This window comes from Crinia signifera, chromosome 5 (genome assembly GCF_055691185.1).
Source record: "Crinia signifera chromosome 5, ASM5569118v1, whole genome shotgun sequence".
Lineage (NCBI taxonomy): Eukaryota > Metazoa > Chordata > Amphibia > Anura > Myobatrachidae > Crinia > Crinia signifera.
The window spans coordinates 5,737,409-5,759,971 of record NC_139221.1 but is presented as its reverse complement, the minus strand read 5'-3'; the positions used below and the strand labels follow the sequence as shown (position 1 = coordinate 5,759,971).

The following is a 22,563-nucleotide window of genomic DNA, read 5'->3' as shown; positions in this document are numbered from 1 at the left end:
GTTGCAACAGCAGAGCAACTTAGCAGGGCTGCGACTTGGTCATCTGCTAATACTTCCTTACGCTTCTATGCGTTTGGCCAAATGCCGAGTCCTGTGAGGCAAATGTGTCAGAGTGTACTGGCTGCAGCCCAGGTGTGCCCCCACCCTTAGGTGGCTGCTTTAAGATGTCCCACTGTCATCCCTGTGGCCCCTGACGTCTCCCAAAGAATAAAATTAGATTTATGTCTTACCCGGTAAATCTCTTTCTTCGAGGACATCAGGGGCCACAGGGCCGCATCTGCTTCAGTTGTATTGAAGTTAAAAGTTCCTCCATTGAGTGAGCTCACACGTTATTATTTATAAGGTGCCACAAGTGGTACGCAGCCCCACACATATAGCACACATTAGAACGGTACAGGGTATACAGAACTAAACACAACAGCAATGACCGGAGACACAGACTGTAGTGAGACTTTGTACGCATTTATTATAGTACATGGGCAGAGCGCCCCTAGTGGAGGGTCTGTGGTGTTACAGTGCTGTAAGAGCAGAGGGCTGCTTGTTCCTCACACCGCTGGTTATCACCCCGGCTTTCTTCTTGGTGGGGGGAAGATGAGCCATGGCGCGGCTGTAATTGTGCTGTGGTAATGAGAGTATACGTTATTACACCGAGGCAGAATGACTCCGACTCTATAATTACTCAGCGTACAGCTGGCATCTAGGACATGGGAAACCCTCATCCCTAATATCACTGTGTAGAAAATACAGTAGGGGTGAGTCTGAGGTAGGAGCATAAAGTCAGCACCTGGGTAACACCATGCTGCACTGCAGGGGGCAGATGTAACATGTGCAGAGAGGTATGTGTGGGCTACATGCAGAAGCAGCCAGAAACTGGGCACCTGAGTAACACCATGCTGCGCTGCAGGGGGCAGATGTAACATGTGCAGAGAGGTAGGTGTGGGAGGGGCGTGTCCTAGCTCAGAGCTACATTACAGTGTGTGGATAAAGCTGCTCAGCAGGTGTGGGGGCTACATGTAGAAGCAGCCAGTAACTGAGCACCTGGGTAACACCATGCTGCACTGCAGGGGGCAGATGTAACATGTGCAGAGAGTTATGTGTGGGCTACATGCAGAAGCAGCCAGTAACTGAGCACCTGGGTAACACCATGCTGCACTGCAGGGGGCAGATGTAACATGTGCAGAGAGGTAGGTGTGGGAGGGGCGTGTCCTAGCTCAGAGCTACATTACAGTGTGTGGATAAAGCTGCTCAGCCGGTGTGGGGGCTAAATGTAGAAGCAGCCAGTAACTGAGCACCTGGGTAACACCATGCTGCACTGCAGGGGGGCAGATGTAACATGTGCAGAGAGTTATGTGTGGGCTACATGCAGAAGCAGCCAGTAACTGAGCACCTGGGTGACACCATGCTGCACTGCAGGGGGCAGATGTAACATGTGCAGAGAGAGCCCTAATACACACCTTGTGATCGGAGCTGATTCTGGCCCTATGGAATGGGAGAGATCCTGGAATCCCCATTAATATCTCCTGTTGAAGTTTGTCATATCTCTCCTGATCGTCTTCACCCTGCAGGACACCACACAGAGTATGACATAAGAGGCAAGATGTAATAGGGCGGGATTTTTTAAGACAAAGTCGGAATTCGCATGCGATTTAGTGAGATTTTTGGTAACTAAAAAGGGCGATATTTTTTTTTTTTTTAATACATGAAGTGTGCGGTATTTAGTAACAACAAAACTGTGTGGGCTCACATCCCCTAGCATAACCAGCCCTGGGCTCATTGAGCCGGTTCTGGTTCCCCAAATATGGGGGTCTTCCACCTCCAGGCTTCACCTGTCCAAGGCTGAAGCCCAGGGCTGTCCCCGGCGTCCAAGGGCGGTGGACTCCGGAATGAAATGTGTAAAGTCAATAGCTTTTGACAGGAGAGCTACAAGGGGGGTGCATTAATGTGCCCGCTGGGTCTCGTAATTCTCCTATAAAAATAATTATTTTTATATTTACTGGGTAGTCACACGGTGCCGCCTGAGGCAGGTGTCCAGTATTTACTGGGCAGTCACATGGCGCCGCCTGGAGCAGGTATCCTGTATTTACTGGGCAGTCACACGGTGTCGCCTGAGGCAGGTATCCTGTATTTACTGGGCAGTCACACGGCGCCGCCTGAGGCAGGTATCCTGTATTTACTGGGCAGTCACACGGTGCCGCCTGAGGCAGGTGTCCAGTATTTACTGGGCAGTCACACGGTGTCGCCTGAGGCAGGTATCCTGTATTTACTGGGCAGTCACACGGCGCCGCCTGAGGCAGGTATCCTGTATTTACTGGGCAGTCACACAGCGCCGCCTGAGGCAGGTATCCTGTATTTACTGGGCATTATGTCACACGGAGCCGCCTGAGGCAGGTATCCTGTATTTACTGGGCAGTCACACCGAGCCGACTGGGGCAGGTATCCTGTATTTACTGGGCAGTCACACAGTGCCGCCTGGGGCAGGTATTCTGTATTTACTGGGCATTATGTCACACGGAGCCGCCTGAGGCAGGAATCCTGTATTTACTGGGCAGTCACACAGCGCCGCCTGAGGCAGGTATCCTGTATTTACTGGGTATTATGTCACACGGAGCCGCCTGAGGCAGGTATCCTGTATTTACTGGGCAGTCACACCGGGCCGCCTGAGGCAGGTGTCCAGTATTTACTGGGCAGTCACACGGTGCCGCCTGAGGCAGGTGTCCTGTATTTACTGGGCAGTCACACGGTGTCGCCTGGGGCAGGTATCCAGTATTTACTGGGCATTATGTCACACAGAGCCGCCTGAGGCAGGTATCCTGTATTTACCGGGCAGTCACACGGTGCCGCCTGAGGCAGGTATCCAGTATTTACTGGGCAGTCACACGGTGTCGCCTGAGGCAGGTATCCTGTATTTACTGGGCAGTCACACGATGTCGCCTGGGGCAGGTGTCCAGTATTTACTGGGCAGTCACACGGCGCCGCCTGAGGCAGGTGTCCAGTATTTACTGGGCAGTCACACGGCGCTGCCTGGGGCAGGTGTCCAGTATTTACTGGGCAGTCACACGGCGCCGCCTGAGGCAGGTATCCTGTATTTACTGGGCAGTTACACGGCGCCGCCTGGGGCAGGTGTCCAGTATTTACTGGGCATTATGTCACACGGAGCCGCCTGAGGCAGGTGTCCAGTATTTACTGGGCAGTCACACAGTGCCGCCTGGGGCAGGTGTCCAGTATTTACTGGGCATTATGTCACACGGAGCCGTCTGGGGCAGGTATCCTGTATTTACTGGGAAGTCACACGGCGCCGCCTGAGGCAGGTATCCTGTATTTACTGGGCAGTCACACGGCGCTGCCTGGGGCAGGTGTCCTGTATTTACTGGGCAGTCACACGGCGCCGCCTGAGGCAGGTGTCCTGTATTTATTGGGCAGTGACACGGTGCCGCCTGAGGCAGGTGTCTTGTATTTACTGGGCATTATGTCACACACTCTCACAGATCCTGATTACTCACCAGTGACAGGATCCTATTAACCGGAATCATCCCAGGTCTCAGACTGCCGCCAAGTGTCACAGAATTCTGCACGTCCTCCGGAATGAGAAAGGACTCGTTATACCAAACCTCAAACTCTGTCAGGAGTAAAACCAAAGACCATCATCATCAAATAGCAGCATCAACCCATAAATATCATCTCTTCTTCGGGTTTCATGGTCCCCACAGGGTGACATCAGGGTTGTAGGCGGATCCAGAGGACCGTGGCACCAATCAGCGAAGCTTTGAGACATCCCGGGATGCTTGGCTCCTCCCCTATAACCCCGCCTACATGATCAGCTCCTCAGTTTTTTGTTGGTGCCAGCAGGGAGCCGGTGCGCCGTACTGTCGGCAGGGAGCCGGTGCGCCGTACTGCAGGCAGGGAGCCGGTGCCCCGTACTGCAGGCAGGGAGCCGGTGCCCCGTACTGCAGGCAGGGAGCCGGTGCCCCGTACTGTCGGCAGGGAGCCGGTGCGCCGTACTGTCGGCAGGGAGCCGCTGCGCCGTACTGTCGGCAGGGAGCCGCTGCGCCGTACTGTCGGCAGGGAGCCAGTGCATATCACATATCACTCTAGGTTTCCCCACCAGGCATTACCTATTGTGTATATTAGCTCCCCTCTGTGTGTTTGACATGACGTCTATGTGGGGGTGCACACAGACAGTCTCCCCAGCTCTTATCCTGTAAGGCTTGTGCTGCAGGCCTGTCTGAGCAGGATGTTATCCAGGAAGGGTTACGTGTCCATTGCTTTATCCCCCCTGGTCAGTCCTCTGCCCCGGTGGCTGTACAGGAGCCTCCTTGGGCAGCTTCTGGGCACTTTAGTAGATCACCTCCAGCCTCCTATGGTCCCCCCTGTGGCTATGCCGCCCATTGTGCGGGCCCCTCCGCCATGGGTGGATACCTTATACACAACAGTACAAACCTTGGCGCAGACTACGGTAGCAATGCAAAAATGACTGCCGGCTGCCAGTCTACTACTACTGATACTACTGGGGATGAGGGCGAGGATGATGATGATGACACCCCTCTGCCTGGGTCAGGAGTACCTGAGATACACTCTATGGAAGTAGCAGACGTACCTATACGGATTGTGCTCTGTCTGATGTAGACGAGCGGCACCTGCAACAAAACAAACTGACGTGTTTAATAAAACAGAAGTCATTAAATCCCAGTTCCCGCACTATGATCACCTGATGGAAATCAATCAGAAACACACCCCGGTTGATACCCACGTAACCTGACTGGTTAAACCATCGGTGCTCCCGGTTACCACAGGGTCCTCCTCAAAGGCGCCTACGGACAGTTGCATGGAACATGCCTTAAGTCCATCTTTACGCTCCCTGGGGCGATACTAAGACCCACTGTGGCTGCGTCCTGGGCTCCATAAGCTATTCTGCCATGGCTTCACGTGCTGGAGGATGAGCTGCCAACTGGCGCATCTGATGCCAGGCTACGTGTGTCTCATATCAGACAGGCGGCATTGTATATTATGGAGGCTCTGTCCGACGCTGGTGTATTGGCCACAAAGGCCTCTGCCAATTCTGTACTGGTACGTCGTATCTTATGGTTATGACCATGGAAGGCTGATTTAGAGTCTAAGAAGACCTTAGAAATGTTACCCTTTACAGGGGACATATTGTTTTGGGAGGAGCTCAACAAAATTGTATCTTCTGTGGCAGCTGCCAAGACTGGGTGTCCCATCAGCTCTCCCGCGTGTCTCCCATCAGCTCTCCCGCATCAAACCATCAGCTCTCCCACATCACCCTAAAGTTGTTCCTTTTCAGTCCTTTCATCCCCAAGCCAAGGCCAGAGGGCAAAGCTTCCCTCACACCTCCAGTGCATCTAAGCCGGCCAAGTCTAAGCCCAAACAGGTCTGGGCCACTAGACAACCCCCAGCTAAGCCTGGCAATCCTACAGCATGATGGGGCGGGCCTCCCTCAGGGGGACTCCAAAGACACTTCACACAGCAGTGGCTCACCACCACAGTGGACACGGATGAGAGATGTCATGTCTCGGGGATACTCAATATCATTAAAAAATCTGAAAAGCTAAGGGAAACACTACACTCCCTGTTATGGTGTGTACACACGGTCAGATGTGCCTTAAGATGCGATCCACGATCCGATCAGTTCGGATCGGGATCGGATCGCAAGGCACATCCGATTTGCATACAATCTTGACTATACAGTGCAGATCTGCAATATATAGTCAAGGCAGCCAAGACTTTCTGGCTGCGATACGTGAACGTGCATCGGGATCGGGATCGCAAGGGTTAAAACCCTTGCGATCTGCATGCGATCTGTGCGCAATACCGATGCGATTCTGACTATATAGTCAGAATCGTAAAGAGATTGTACCCGTGTGTACACAGCATTACACTCTCAAGTGATTGTCCTGGTCCCACAACATCAAAGAGGGATCGGATTCTATTTGACCCTGTATCTAGTTCCAAAACCAAACGGGACTTCTAGATCCGAACCTAAAGGCACTCAACAAATTTGTCAAAGTGCCGAAATTCTGCATGGAAACCTTGTGGACAATAGTGTTATCTATGGAGGCTGGGGACTATATGAGGTCTCTAGATATACGGGACGTTTATTTGTATATCCCTATTCTACCTTCACACCAGCAGTTCCTCCGCTTCGCCATCCTATCTATTCACTATCAATTCCAAGCACTCCCATTTGGCCTGGTGACAGCTCCCAGGATTTTGACAAAAGTCATTGCATTAATGGAAGCCTGTCTGCGACAACAGGGCATCAGAGTGTTCCCTTACTTAGACTACCTCCTCCTAGAGGCCAAATCACCGGAGGTCCTGTCCGCACACCTGCAGACAACAATAGCTGTTCTTCAGCAGCATGGATGGCTTCTCAATTGGGAGAAGTCCTCTCTATCATCGTCACAACGGATGCGGCATCTGGCACCGCTGGACTCCCATGTACAGAGGCTATTTCTAACACCAGGCAAATGTCAGACTCTGCAACAGAGAATACGCCAATTCCTTCAATCACCCAGAGTCTCGATCCACCTGGCAATGCAGATCCCGGGCCTTATGGTAGAGACGTTCGAAATGGTTAATTGAGCTCTCATCTGTACCCAGGATCTTCTTCAGAACAGACCAGTACAGGTTTGGTCAACCAAAGCCACAACGGTGCCTTACATAAACCGTCAAGGGGACGAGAAGTGTCCAGAACACCATCTCCTTGCATTGGCGGCTCTGTTGATCCCCGGAATACTGAATTAGGAAGCAGACTTCCTGAGTCGACAAGACATCCATCCGGGGGAATGGTCATTCCATCCAGAGCTCTTTACCCTTCTGGTGAAACGCTGGGGTCCTCAAGACGTGGATCTCATGGCATCCAATCACAATGACAAAATCTGAGTGTACGGATCGCGATCCAGGGATCCATCCAGCCACATCCTCAAGATTGCATGGAAGTTTTGTCTTCCGTATGTCTTCCTCCGGTGTCCATGATACCCAGGGTTCTCAGGATATTCAAATAGGAAGTCGGGGATCTCATACTGATAATCACAGCCTGGCCTCGATGTCACTGGTTTGTAGACCTGCAATAAAAAAACAATCCTCCACAAATACAGAGGACGTGTACTTCCAACATCACCATTGGTAATTATACAAACCACATTGGTACCAATGAACTTCCTTATTTTTTACAATTCTTCACTGGAGCAACTATGCTAACAATGACTGATTTTTAATTCCTTTTTTCTTTCATATTTTTCATTTTTTATCCCCCCCCCCCTTTCTTCTTGTCATTTCATGTACTGTCATAAATGTAATAAATGTATTTTTATTGCCATATGTAGTTGGTAACTTCTTTCAGACCAACCCATAGCGCTGTATACTTCTTTTTTGTTGTTCCATTTATTAAAGGGAGCCTTACACACTCCCATATACAGCAGCTGTAACCGTACTTGTGGTTCTCAGTTCTTCCATTATCTTTTGTAGACCTGCAATGTCTGTTAGTACAGCAACCGTTTCGTTTGCCTCTCCGATTGGACCTACTCAGTCAGGGGTCTTGCCTACACCCAGATCTACAGCACCTGTCTTTGACGGCATGGCGCTTGAGTCTGATATTCTATAAAAAAAGGATTCTTTAAAAAAGTAATCCAGACAATGCTCAGAGCTCGTAAACCGCCTCTGCCAGAATATACTATAGCGTATGGCATTCATATTTCTTCTGGAGTGTGGCTCGGGGATAAAACACAAAAGTGTTCAAAACACCAAGTCGATTTTCTACAGCGAGGTTTAGATCTGGGTCTGAGACTAGCTTCATTGAAAGTGCAAATCTCAGCCCTTTCCATCTGGTTCCAATGGAAGATTGCATTTATCCCAGACATACGTACTTTCCTCCAAGGAGTGATACGTATCCAACCTCTATATGTGCCACCAACGACACGGAGGGATCTGTGCTTAGTTTTGCTGGCTTTAGGAAAACCTCCTTTCGAACCACTGCACACAGTGGACTTCAAGTGGCTGCTAGACATGCATTGGACTTGAGTATCCTCTTACGTGGCCCCCCTTTTCTTAACTTCCACTTGGACAGAGCGGTGCTCAGAACCAGAGCAAAGTGGTTTCCAGGTTTCATATAAACCAGGAAATTGTTTTCCCTGCTTTCAACTCAGGATCTGTCTCCGGCTGAGAGCTCTTTGGATGTAGTTAGGGCTCTTTGTACATACATTGACCGTACTGCTTTAATTCAGAAGTCGGAGGCATTATTTGTGCTCTACAGTTTCCACGAAAGGGGTTGGCAAGTGAACAAACAAACCGTAGCTCGCTGGATACGAATGGTCGTTCAGCAGGCTTACCAGCAAGCTGATCTTCCGTTACCACCGCCTATTCATGCACATTCCACCAGATCCGTAGGTCCATCATGGGCGGCACGCCGAGGGGTGTCCGCTGAGCAATTGTGCAGGGCCGCAACATGGTCATCTGTTCATACATTCACTAAATTCTATTCCTTTGAAACGTTGGCCTCCCAGGATGTTTAGTTTGGTCGTCGGGTTCTACTGACACCTCAGTCTGGTACCCTTCCTTGGGTACTGCTATTGGACATCCCCAATGTCACCCTGTGGGGACCATGAAACCCAAAGAAGAAGAGTTATGGTAGACCTTTGGTTAACTCTCTTTCTTCAAGGGACCCACATGGCACCCACCCTTTTAGGCCTGAGGTATTCCTTGTGATTTAAACGACATTGGCAATTGCTTTCCGCACTCGGGTGTGGGATTCCGACAGTCATTAGCCAGACGTCGGAATCCCGACTGCGGGGGCTCAGACAGTGGGGGGAGCGCAACGAAGCACCTTGCGGGCTCACTGCACTCGCAACGCTGCGGGCACAGTGGCTCAATGCACTTGTCACCGATTTTATTCGCTCACTATAGGGGTCGTGGACCCCCACGAGGGAGAATAGTGCTGCCCGTCTGTCGGGCTTTTAGCAGTCAGGATTCTGGCGTCGGTGTAATGATTGTCGGAATCCGGCACCCCTCACTCTATCTATGAGTATACTGGTATGATATTATCTGTCTTCTTCCTTCTCTGCTTCTTGCTATTGGCTGGATAACAAAACTGAGGAGCTGAGCATGGAGGCGGGGTTATAGGGGAGAGGAGCCGTGCATCCTGGGACGTCTCAAAGCTTCGCTGATTGGTGCCACGGTCCTCTCGATCCGCCTACAACCCCAATGTCACCTCATGGGTCCCATGAACCTCGAAGAAAGAGTGAACCAAAGGTAAATGTTTTCAGGGTTATAACAGAGCAGCACATGGGAATGCCCCCCTCCCCCCCCCCCCCCCCCCCACAGCATGGGAACGCCCCCAGCTCCCCGGGCGGCAGGGGAACGGCCCCAGCTCCGTGACCCACACTATAGTTGTGGTGAGCGATACTGGTGATATGGGGAGCTCAGGGTGTGACTCAGAGATAACGATGGGTGACAACTTCACAAGGAGCCGTACCTGTGAGAAGCCGATGGCGGCACTGATCCACCAGTTTCTGGCAGTACTGCACCTCCGCCTTCAGGTCCTGCAGCTCATCGTAGTCCGCCCGGTATTGCTTCTTCAGGTCCTTGAGGCGGACTATCAGCATGAACTCCTGCTCATCGATGATCACCTGGCCTTGGCCATCGATGTATTCCCCTGTGTGGGAGACATGATCACCCGTGACACATGGACCATGCAGAATAACCGCGGCGATCACACACAGAGCGCTCTCCACATGGGGGACTCTGACATGTCAGCAATTTATGCAGATGGACAACATGCTGCGCTGCAGGGGGGCAGATTTAACATATGCAGAGAGAGTTCGATTTGGGTGGGGTGTGCTCAAAATGTTCTATTATTGCAGTGTAAGAATAAAGCAGCCAGTATTTACCATGTGCACACACACACATTACATTACCACACATGCGCACACAGTACATTACCACGCATGCGCACACACATAACCTTACCACGCACACACACACATACAAATTACCACACATGTGCACACACACATTACATTACCACACACATATTACATTACCACACATGTGCACACACATATTACATTACCACACATGTGCACGCACACATTACCACACATGTGCACACACACATTACATTACCACGCATGTACACACACACACACACATTACATTACCACACATGTGCACACACACATTACATTACCACGCATGTACACACACACATTACATTACCACGCATGTACACACACACACACACACATTACATTACCACACATGTGCACACACACATTACATTACCACGCATGTGCACACATATAACCTTACCACGCATGCGCGCGCACACACACACATACAAATTACCACACATGTGCACACACACATTACATTACCACACATACATTACATTACCACACATGTGCACGCACACATTACCACACATGTGCACACACACATTACATTACCACGCATGTACACACACACACATTACATTACCACACATGTGCACACACATTACATTACCACACATGTGCACACACACATTACATTACCACACACACACACATTACATTACCACACATGTGCACAAACACATTACATTACCACACACACACACACACACATTACATTACCACACATGTGCACAAACACATTACATTACCACACATGTGCACACACACATTACATTACCACACATGTGCACACACACATTACATTACCACGTATGTGCACACACACACACACACACATTACATTACCACACATGTACACACACACATTACATTACCACACATGTGCACACACACATTACATTACCACACAGGTGCACACACACATTACATTACCATGCACGTGCTATATATATATACCCTGTGAGTGGTGGATCTTAGATCTTCCTGATGAAGCACCACATTCATACCTTGCTTCTCCCGCTCCAGCTTAGTCATATTCAGGTTCCGGGATGTTTTATCTATTTCTTTTTTGATGATATTTATCCGCTCAGTGATCTCCTTCTGTTTCCCCTGTCTGTCGGCCAGGATGGATTTGTTCTCCTTAAATATTCTATTTAATTCGCTGCCTCTGTCGGCTTTAAATTCTTCAAACGCTGACGTTTTGGGGGGAGGAGATCTGAGTAGGGGACAGTGCGGATTCACAGCGTTAGTGTAATCACATCATTCCTTTGTGAGGACTGCAATGCTCTCATTGGCTAGACCAGAGGTTCCCAAACTGTGTGCCGTGCCACCCTGGGGTGCCTTGGGGGACTTGCAGGGGTGCCTTGAATTGGTAGTCAAGTTATTTATGTCCAATGTAATAGTCAAATTGGGGACAGACCGTAGTGAATCCTGTCCATTACCACATCACTGATCCCGAGAATGAGTTATAAACACAATTTATGTAATGGCTGGTCGACAGTCAAAAGGTTTTTCATGTTTTTTTTAGTCAACATGTGCCAAAAGGTGGTATTATATCCCCTACCATCCACTACGGCATGGTGGGAGAATAAAAGAGAGCGTAGTGAGGGGACGCGATACACTTTGATAGTGTCCACATCAACCAAGTCAACATTTGGGACAAAAAACCCCCCAGAAAAATACAAGTCGACCCAATGACCCATGTGCAGTGGGAGCCAAATGTCTAGTAATGGCTGTGAGCTTCCCGGAACCCCCACAGTGCTCAACCGGGACTGCTCACTTACTCTCTCCCCAGAACCCCACAGCACTCACCCAGGACGACTCCTCCTCTCTCCCCGGTACCCTCACAGCGCTCACCCGGGACAACTCCTCCACTCTCCCCGGAACCCTCACAGCACTCAACCAGGACGGCTCCCCTCCTCTCTCCCCGGAACCCTCACCCGGGACAGCTCCTCCTCTCTCTCCGGAACCCCCACAGCGCTCAACCGGGACTGCTCACTTACTCTCTCCCCAGAACCCCACAGCACTCACCCAGGACGACTCCCCTCCTCTCTCCCCGGAACCCCCACTGTGCTCACCCGGGACGGCTCCAATCCTCTCTCCCCATAACCCTCACAGTGCTCACCCGGGACAGCTCCTCTTTTCTCCCCAGACCACTCACAGCGCTCAACCAGGACGGCTCCCCTCCTCTCTCCCCGGAACCCACACTGTGCTCACCCGGGATGGCTCCCCTCCTCTCTCCCCGGAACCCTCACCCGGGACAGCTCCTCCTCTCTCCCCGGAACCCTCACAGCGCTCACCCGGGACAGCTCTTCCCCTCCTCTGTCCCTGGAACCCCCACAGTGCTCACGCGGGACGCTCCCCTCCTCTTTCCCCGGAAACCCTCACAGCGCTCACCCGGGACAGCTCCTCCTCTCTCCCCCCGGAACCCTCACAGTGCTCACCCGGGACAGCACCTCCCCTCCTCTGTCCCCAAAACCCCCACAATGCTCACCCGGGACGGCTCCCCTCCTCTCTCCCTGGAACCCTCACCCGGGACAGCTCCTCCTCTCTCCCCGGAACCCTCACAGCGCTCACCCGGGACAGCTCCTCCTCTCTCCCCGGAACCCTCACAGCGCTCACCCGGGACAGCTCCTCCTCTCTCCCCGGAACCCTCACAGTGCTCACCCGGGACAGCACCTCCCCTCCTCTGTCCCCAAAACCCCCACAATGCTCACCTGGGACGGCTCCCCTCCTCTCTCCCTGGAACCCTCACCCGGGACAGCTCCTCCTCTCTCCCCGTAACCCTCACAGCGCTCACCCGGGACAGCTCCTCCCCTCCTCTCTCCCCGGAACCGTCACAGCGCTCACCTGGGGCAGCTCCTCCTCTCTCCCCAGAACCCTCACAGCGCTCACCCGGGACAGCTCCTCCCCTCCTCTATCCCCGGAACCCCCATAGTGCTCACCCGGGACGTCTCCCCTCTATCCTTGGAACCCACAGTGCTCACCCGGGACGGCTTCCCTCCTCTCTCCCTGGCGGCTCAGTCACGGGAGATTCTGGATGTTCTTTCCCTGCTGCCTCCCTCACATCCAGCTCCCGGAAGGACAAGGACATCGCAGATTCGGCTTCCAGGGCCGGACTTACGGCGGCTTCTCTCCTACTGGTGGGACTAACAAAATATTCCTATGTGAGTTATCTGCACACGCACATACTCTGGCTGGGGTCTCATCAGTCATCTGTACACGCTGCCATGTACACGCACATACTCTGGCTGGGGTCTCATCAGTCATCTGTACACGCTGCCATGTACACGCACATACTCTGCCTGGGGTCTCATCAGTCATCTGTACACGCTGCCATGTACACGCACATACTCTGGCTGGGGTCTCAGCAGTCACATGTACACGCTGCCATGTGCACGCACATACTCTGGCTGGGGTCTCATCAGTCATCTGTACACGCTGCCATGTACACGCACATACTCTGGCTGGGGTCTCAGCAGTCACATGTACACGCTGCCATGTGCACGCACATACTCTGGCTGGGGTCTCATCAGTCATCTGTAGACGCTGCCATGTACACGCACATACTCTGGCTGGGGTCTCAGCAGTCACATGTACATGCTGCCACGTACACGCACATACTCTGGCTGGGGTCTCATCAATCACCTGTACACGCTGCCATGTACACGCACATACTCTGCCTGGGGTTTCATCAGTCATCTGTACACGCTGCCACGTACACGCACATACTCTGCCCGGGGTCTCATCAGTCACCTGTACACGCTGCCACGTACACGCACATACTCTGGCTGGGGTCTCATCAGTCATCTGTACACGCTGCCATGCACACGCACATACTCTGGCTGGGGTCTCAGCAGTCACATGTACACGCTGCCATGTACACGCACATACTCTGGCTGGGGTCTCATCAGTCACCTGTACACGCTGCCATGTACACGCACATACTCTGGCTGGGGTCTCATCAGTCATCTGTACACGCTGCCACGTACACGCACATACTCTGGCTGGGGTCTCATCAGTCATCTGTACACGCTGCCACGTACACGCACATACTCTGGCTGGGGTCTCAGCAGTCACATGTACACGCTGCCATGTACACGCACATACTCTGGCAGGGGTCTCAGCAGTCACATGTACACGCTGCCATGTACACGCACATACTCTGGCTGGGGTCTCATCAGTCATCTGTACACGCTGCCATGTGCACGCACATACTCTGGCTGGGGTCTCATCAGTCACATGTACACGCTGCCACGTACACGCACATACTCTGGCTGGGGTCTCATCAATCACCTGTACACGCTGCCATGTACACGCACATACTCTGCCCGGGGTCTCAGCAGTCACATGTACACGCTGCCATGTACACGCACATACTCTGGCTGGGGTCTCAGCAGTCACATGTACACGCTGCCATGTACACGCACATACTCTGGCTGGGGTCTCATCAGTCACCTGTACACGCTGCCATGTACACGCACATACTCTGGCTGGGGTCTCATCAGTCATCTGTACACGCTGCCACGTACACGCACATACTCTGCCTGGGGTCTCATCAGTCACCTGTACACGCTGCCATGTACACGCACATACTCTGCCTGGGGTCTCATCAGTCACCTGTATACGCTGCCACGTACACGCACATACTCTGGCTGGGGTCTCATCAGTCATCTGTACACGCTGCCATGCACACGCACATACTCTGGCTGGGGTCTCAGCAGTCACATGTACACGCACATACTCTGGCTGGGGTCTCATCAGTCATCTGTACACGCTGCCACGTACACGCACATACTCTGGCTGGGGTCTCATCAGTCATCTGTACACGCTGCCACGTACACGCACATACTCTGGCTGGGGTCTCAGCAGTCACATGTACACGCTGCCATGTACACGCACATACTCTGGCTGGGGTCTCATCAGTCACCTGTACACGCTGCCATGTACACGCACATACTCTGGCTGGGGTCTCATCAGTCACCTGTACACGCTGCCATGCACACGCACATACTCTGGCTGGGGTCTCATCAGTCACCTGTACACGCTGCCATGTACACGCACATACTCTGGCTGGGGTCTCATCAGTCACCTGTACACGCTGCCACGTACACGCACATACTCTGGCTGGGGTCTCATCAGTCATCTGTACACGCTGCCATGTACACGCACATACTCTGGCTGGGGTCTCATCAGTCACCTGTACACCCTGCCATGTACACGCACATACTCTGCCTGGGATCTCATTAGTTACCTGTACACGCTGCCACGTACACGCATATACTCTGGCTGGGGTCTCAGCAGTCACATGTACATGCTGCCATGTACACGCACATACTCTGCCTGGGGTCTCATCAGTCATCTGTACACGCTGCCATGTACACGCACATACTCTGGCTGGGGTCTCATCAGTCACCTGTACACGCTGCCATGTGCACGCACATACTCTGCCTGGGGTCTCATCAGTCACCTGTACACGATGCCACATACACGCACATACTCTGGCTGGGGTCTCATCAGTCACCTGTACACGCTGCCACGTACATGCACATACTCTGCCTGGGATCTCATCAGTCATCTGTACACCCTGCCACGTACACGCACATACTCTGGCTGGGGTCTCATCAGTCACCTGTACACGCTGCCACGTACACGCACATACTCTGGCTGGGGTCTCATCAGTCACCTGTACACGATGCCATGTACACGCACATACTCTGGCTGGGGTCTCATCAATCACCTGTACACGCTGCCATGTACACGCACATACTCTGCCCGGGGTCTCATCAGTCACCTGTACACGCTGCCACGTACACGCACATACTCTGCCTGGGGTCTCATCAGTCACCTGTACACGCTGCCACGTACACGCACATAATCTGGCTGGGGTCTCAGCAGTCACATGTACACGCTGCCATGTACACGCACATACTCTGGCTGGGGTCTCATCAGTCATCTGTACAGGCTGCCACGTACACGCACATACTCTGGCTGGGGTCTCATCAGTCATCTGTACACGCTGCCATGTACACGCACATACTCTGGCTGGGGTCTCATCAGTCACCTGTACACCCTGCCATGTACACGCACATACTCTGCCTGGGATCTCATTAGTTACCTGTACACGCTGCCACGTACACGCATATACTCTGGCTGGGGTCTCAGCAGTCACATGTACATGCTGCCATGTACACGCACATACTCTGCCTGGGGTCTCATCAGTCATCTGTACACGCTGCCATGTACACGCACATACTCTGCCTGGGGTCTCATCAGTCACCTGTACACGATGCCATGTACACGCACATACTCTGGCTGGGGTCTCATCAGTCACCTGTACACCCTGCCACGTACACGCACATACTCTGGCTGGGGTCTCATCAGTCACCTGTACACGCTGCCACGTACACGCACATACTCTGCCTGGGATCTCATCAGTCACCTGTACACGCTGCCACGTACACGCACATACTCTGCCTGGGGTCTCATCAGTCATCTGTACACCCTGCCACGTACACGCACATACTCTGGCTGGGGTGTCATCAGTCACCTGTACACCCTGCCACGTACACGCACATACTCTGGCTGGGGTCTCATCTGTCACCTGTACACGCTGCCACATACACGCACATACTCTGGCTGGGGTCTCATCAGTCACCTGTACACGCTGCCACGTACATGCACATACTCTGCCTGGGATCTCATCAGTCATCTGTACACCCTGCCACGTACACGCACATACTCTGGCTGGGGTCTCATCAGTCACCTGTACACGCTGCCACGTACACGCACATACTCTGGCTGGGGTCTCATCAGTCACCTGTACACGATGCCATGTACACGCACATACTCTGGCTGGGGTCTCATCAATCACCTGTACACGCTGCCATGTACACGCACATACTCTGGCTGGGGTCTCATCAGTCACCTGTACACCCTGCCACGTACACGCACATACTCTGCCTGGGGTCTCATCAGTCATCTGTACACGCTGCCATGTACACGCACATACTCTGGCTGGGGTCTCATCAGTCACCTGTACACCCTGCCACGTACATGCACATACTCTGCCTGGGGTCTCATCAGTCACCTGTACACGCTGCCACGTACACGCACATACTCTGCCTGGGGTCTAATCAGTCACCTGTACACCCTGCCACGTACACGCACATACTCTGGCTGGGGTCTCATCAGTCACCTGTACACGCTGCCACGTACACGCACATACTCTGGCTGGGGTCTCATCAGTCACCTGTACACGATGCCATGTACACGCACATACTCTGGCTGGGGTCTCATCAATCACCTGTACACGCTGCCACGTACACGCACATACTCTGCCTGGGGTCTCATCAGTCATCTGTACACCCTGCCACGTACACGCACATACTCTGGCTGGGGTCTCATCAGTCACCTGTACACCCTGCCACGTACACGCACATACTCTGGCTGGGGTCTCATCAGTCACCTGTACACGCTGCCACGTACACGCACATACTCTGCCTGGGATCTCATCAGTCACCTGTACACGCTGCCACGTACACGCACATACTCTGCCTGGGGTCTCATCAGTCATCTGTACACCCTGCCACGTACACGCACATACTCTGGCTGGGGTGTCATCAGTCACCTGTACACCCTGCCACGTACACGCACATACTCTGGCTGGGGTCTCATCTGTCACCTGTACACGCTGCCACATACACGCACATACTCTGGCTGGGGTCTCATCAGTCACCTGTACACGCTGCCACGTACATGCACATACTCTGCCTGGGATCTCATCAGTCATCTGTACACCCTGCCACGTACACGCACATACTCTGGCTGGGGTCTCATCAGTCACCTGTACACGCTGCCACGTACACGCACATACTCTGGCTGGGGTCTCATCAGTCACCTGTACACGATGCCATGTACACGCACATACTCTGGCTGGGGTCTCATCAGTCACCTGTACACGCTGCCATGTGCACGCACATACTCTGGCTGGTGTCTCATCAGTCACCTGTACACGCTGCCATGTACACGCACATACTCTGCCCGGGGTCTCATCAGTCATCTGTACACGCTGCCATGTGCACGCCCATACTCTGGTTGGGGTCTCATCAGTCATCTGTACACGCTGCCATGTACACGCACATACTCTGGCTGGGGTCTCAGCAGTCACCTGTACACGCTGCCATGGACACGCACATACTCTGGCTGGGGTCTCAGCAGTCATCTGTACACGCTGCCATGTACACGCACATACTCTGGCTGGTGTCTCATCAGTCACCTGTACACGCTGCCATGTACACGCACATACTCTGGCTGGGGTCTCATCAGTCACCTGTACACGCTGCCATGTACACGCACATACTCTGGCTGGGGTCTCATCAGTCACCTGTACACCCTGCCATGTACACGCACATACTCAGGCTGGGGTCTCATCAGTCACCTGTACACGCTGCCATGTGCACGCACATACTCTGCCCGGGGTGTCATCAATCATCTGTACACGCTGCCATGTACATGCACATACTCTGCCCGGGGTCTCATCAGTCACCTGTACACGCTGCCACGTACACGCACATACTCTGGCTGGGGTCTCATCAGTCACCTGTACACGCTGCCACGTACACGCACATACTCTGGCTGGGGTCTCATCAGTCATCTACACGCTGCCATGTGCACGCACATACTCTGCCTGGGGTCTCATCAGTCACCTGTACACGCTGCCACGTACACGCACATACTCTGCCCGGGGTCTCATCAGTCACCTGTACACGCTGCCATGTACACGCACATACTCAGGCTGGGGTCTCATCAGTCACCTGTACACGCTGCCATGTGCACGCACATACTCTGCCCGGGGTCATCCTCAGCACATCTGACGTATACCACCAATGTCACCCAAGCACATGGAGAGCACGCACTGCCATACAGATCACTGGCCGGTCTCTCTAATCACTAAGTGATACCTGCAGGTAACAGCTCAGACGTCCGCTCACCTGGAGAGATCCTTCCCCTTGCGCCCCTTGGACTTTTTCGCAGACAGAGAACGGCTTGGCTTAGAAGACAGAGCGGCAACTCCAACGCCAAAGCTGCTCCCGTCTACGTCACCCACCAGCTGGTTCTCTGCTTCCATCAGACCTGCCTGGTGCAGAGGACAATGTTATACACACACACATTACATTATCACGCCTACACATACACATTACATTACCACGCATGTGCACACACATTACATTATCACGCCTACACATACACATTACATTACCACGCATGTGCACACACATTACATTATCACGCCTACACATACACATTACATTACCACGCATGTGCACACACATTACATTACCACGCATGTGCTCACACATTACATTACCACACGTGCTCACACATTACATTACCACGCCTACACACACACACACATTACATTACCACGCATGTGCACACACATTACATTACCACGCATGTGCTCACACATTACATTACCACACATGTGCTCACACATTACATTACCACGCCTACACACACACACATTACATTACCACGCATGTGCACACACATTACATTACCACGCATGTGCTCACACATTACATTACCACACATGTGCTTACACATTACATTACCACGCCTACACACACACACATTACATTACCACGCATGTGCTCACACATTACATTACCACGCCTACACACACACACATTACATTACCACGCATGTGCACACACATTACATTACCACGCATGTGCACACACATTACATTATCACGCCTACACACACACATTACATTACCACACATGTGCACACACATTACATTATCACACATGTGCACACACATTACATTATCACGCATGTGCACACACATTACATTATCACGCCTACACATACACATTACATTACCACGCATGTGCTCACACATTACATTATCACGCCTACACATACACATTACATTACCATGCATGTGCTCACACATTACATTACCACGCATGTGCACACACATTACATTATCACGCCTACACATACACATTACATTACCACGCATGTGCACACACATTACATTACCACGCATGTACACACACATTACATTATCACACATTACATTGTCACGCATGTGCGCACACATTACATTATCACGCCTACACACACACACACACATCACATTATCATACCTACACACACATTACATTGTCACGCCTACACAAACACATTACCACGCATGTGCGCACACATTACCTTATCACACCTACACACATTACATTATCACGCCTATACACACATTACATTACCACGCGTGTGCACACACATTACATTATCACACCTACACACACATTACATTACCACGCATGTGCGCACACATTACATTATGGAGGTCATTCTTGACTTTTCGCTCCCTGCACGGTCGCAAAGGGGAGCAGTGTTTTGTTTGTGCACGTGCCGCATCTTTTGTCGTATTGATTATTTGTCGGCCAGTTGGGACGGGGGGTGGCAGGCACGGGTCACCATGGAAACGCTGGACATCAGGAGTCAGCCGCCGTCTTTGGTGAAATGGCCACAAATAGAAGCCAGTCCCCATTGAATTATATTTGCGTGGCCTGTAGAAATCATTTGATGGTCGGTGACCATTGAATGATTTTGGGCCGGCACGCAAGGCTACGAACCGATGTTTATGCTAAACCCCATTCGCACGCCTGCGGGTGAGGTCGGCAAGCGAGCGGGGGATGGCGTTTAGTTGGCCTGCAAAGCTGCTGATACAGATCCCCCAGATCTGATGAGCTGGGAACACAGGCCTGAGCCATGGAGGCCGCACCTCGCACCTTCCAGCATCTGCTGCTAATGTCTGGGTCCCAGATAACACAGGTCTGAGCCATGGAGGCCGCACCTCTCACCTTCCAGCATCTGCTGCTAATGTCTGGGTCCCAGATAACACAGGTCTGAGCCATGGAGGCCGCACCTCGCACCTTCCAGCATCTGCTGCTAATGTCTGGGTCCCAGATACCACAGGTCTGAGCCATGGAGGCCGCACCTCGCACCTTCCAGCACCTGCTGCTAATGTCTGGGTCCCAGATAACACAGGTCTGAGCCATGGAGGCCGTACCTCGCAACTTCCAGCATCTGCTGCTAATGTCTGGGTCCCAGATACCACAGGTCTGAGCCATGGAGGCCGCACCTCGCAACTTCCAGCATCTGCTGCTAATGTCTGGGTCCCAGATACCACAGGTCTGAGCCATGGAGGCCGCACCTCGCACCTTCCAGCACCTACTGCTAATGTCTGGGTCCCAGATAACACAGGTCTGAGCCATGGAGGCCGCACCTCGCACCTTCCAGCACCTGCTGCTAATGTCTGGGTCCCAGATACCACAGGTCTGAGCCATGGAGGCCGCACCTCGCACCTTCCAGCATCTGCTGCTAATGTCTGGGTCCCAGATACCACAGGTCTGAGCCATGGAGGCAGCACCTCGCAACTTCCAGCATCTGCTGCTAATTTCTGGGTCCCAGATAACACAGGTCTTAGCCATGGAGGCCGCACCTTCCAGCATCTGCTGCTAATGTCTGGGTCCCAGATAACACAGGTCTGAGCCATGGAGGCCGCACCTCGCACCTTCCAGCATCTGCTGCTAATGTCTGGGTCCCAGATAACACAGGTCTGAGCCATGGAGGCCGCACCTTGCAACTTCCAGCATCTGCTGCTAATGTCTGGGTCCCAGATACCACAGGTCTGAGCCATGGAGGCCGCACCTCGCACCTTCCAGCATCTGCTGCTAATGTCTGGGTCCCAGATAACACAGGTCTGAGCCATGGAGGCCGCACCTTGCAACTTCCAGTATCTGCTGTTAATGTCTGGGTCCCAGATAACACAGGTCTGAGCCATGGAGGCCGCACCTTGCAACTTCCAGCATCTGCTGCTAATGTCTGGGTCCCAGATACCACAGGTCTGAGCCATGGAGGCCGCACCTTGCAACTTCCAGTATCTGCTGCTAATGTCTGGGTCCCAGATACTACAGGTCTGAGCCATGGAGGCCGCACCTCGCAACTTCCAGCATCTGCTGCTAATGTCTGGGTCCCAGATACCACAGGTCTGAGCCATGGAGGCCGCACCTCGCACCTTCCAGCACCTGCTGCTAATGTCTGGGTCCCAGATAACACAGGTCTGAGCCATGGAGGCCGCACCTCGCACCTTCCAGCATCTGCTGCTAATGTCTGGGTCCCAGATACCACAGGTCTGAGCCATGGAGGCCGCACCTCGCACCTTCCAGCATCTGCTGCTAATGTCTGGGTCCCAGATAACACAGGTCTGAGCCATGGAGGCCGCACCTCGCACCTTCCAGCATCTGCTGCTAATGTCTGGGTCCCAGATAACACAGGTCTGAGCCATGGAGGCCGCACCTCGCACCTTCCAGCACCTGCTGCTAATGTCTGGGTCCCAGATAACACAGGTCTGAGCCATGGAGGCCGTACCTCGCAACTTCCAGCATCTGCTGCTAATGTCTGGGTCCCAGATACCACAGGTCTGAGCCATGGAGGCCGCACCTCGCAACTTCCAGCATCTGCTGCTAATGTCTGGGTCCCAGATACCACAGGTCTGAGCCATGGAGGCCGCACCTCGCACCTTCCAGCACCTACTGCTAATGTCTGGGTCCCAGATAACACAGGTCTGAGCCATGGAGGC

The 22,563-nt window shown here is 52.8% G+C and overlaps 1 protein-coding gene across 2 annotated transcripts in view; it reads right to left on the bottom strand.

Annotated features, from left to right (window-relative positions):
* Nucleotides 1-446: 446 nt before the first annotated feature.
* The window catches only part of KIF9 (kinesin family member 9), a 97,836-nt gene continuing 75,719 nt past the window's right edge, over nucleotides 447-22,563 (bottom strand). Inside the window, exons 15-21 of one of the 2 annotated variants that reach the window (XM_083186553.1) lie at nucleotides 18,899-19,044; nucleotides 12,893-13,054; nucleotides 10,913-11,121; nucleotides 9,485-9,664; nucleotides 3,501-3,616; nucleotides 1,455-1,559; nucleotides 447-618 (exon numbers count right to left, since the gene is read on the bottom strand). In XM_083186553.1, coding sequence (XP_083042679.1) covers nucleotides 511-618; nucleotides 1,455-1,559; nucleotides 3,501-3,616; nucleotides 9,485-9,664; nucleotides 10,913-11,121; nucleotides 12,893-13,054; nucleotides 18,899-19,044 — 1,026 coding nt within the window. In that variant the 3' untranslated portion in view covers nucleotides 447-510. Of the gene's footprint in view, nucleotides 619-1,454; nucleotides 1,560-3,500; nucleotides 3,617-9,484; nucleotides 9,665-10,862; nucleotides 11,122-12,892; nucleotides 13,055-18,898; nucleotides 19,045-22,563 lie in introns of those variants that run through there. The other variant, XM_083186554.1, reaches the window with a different exon arrangement.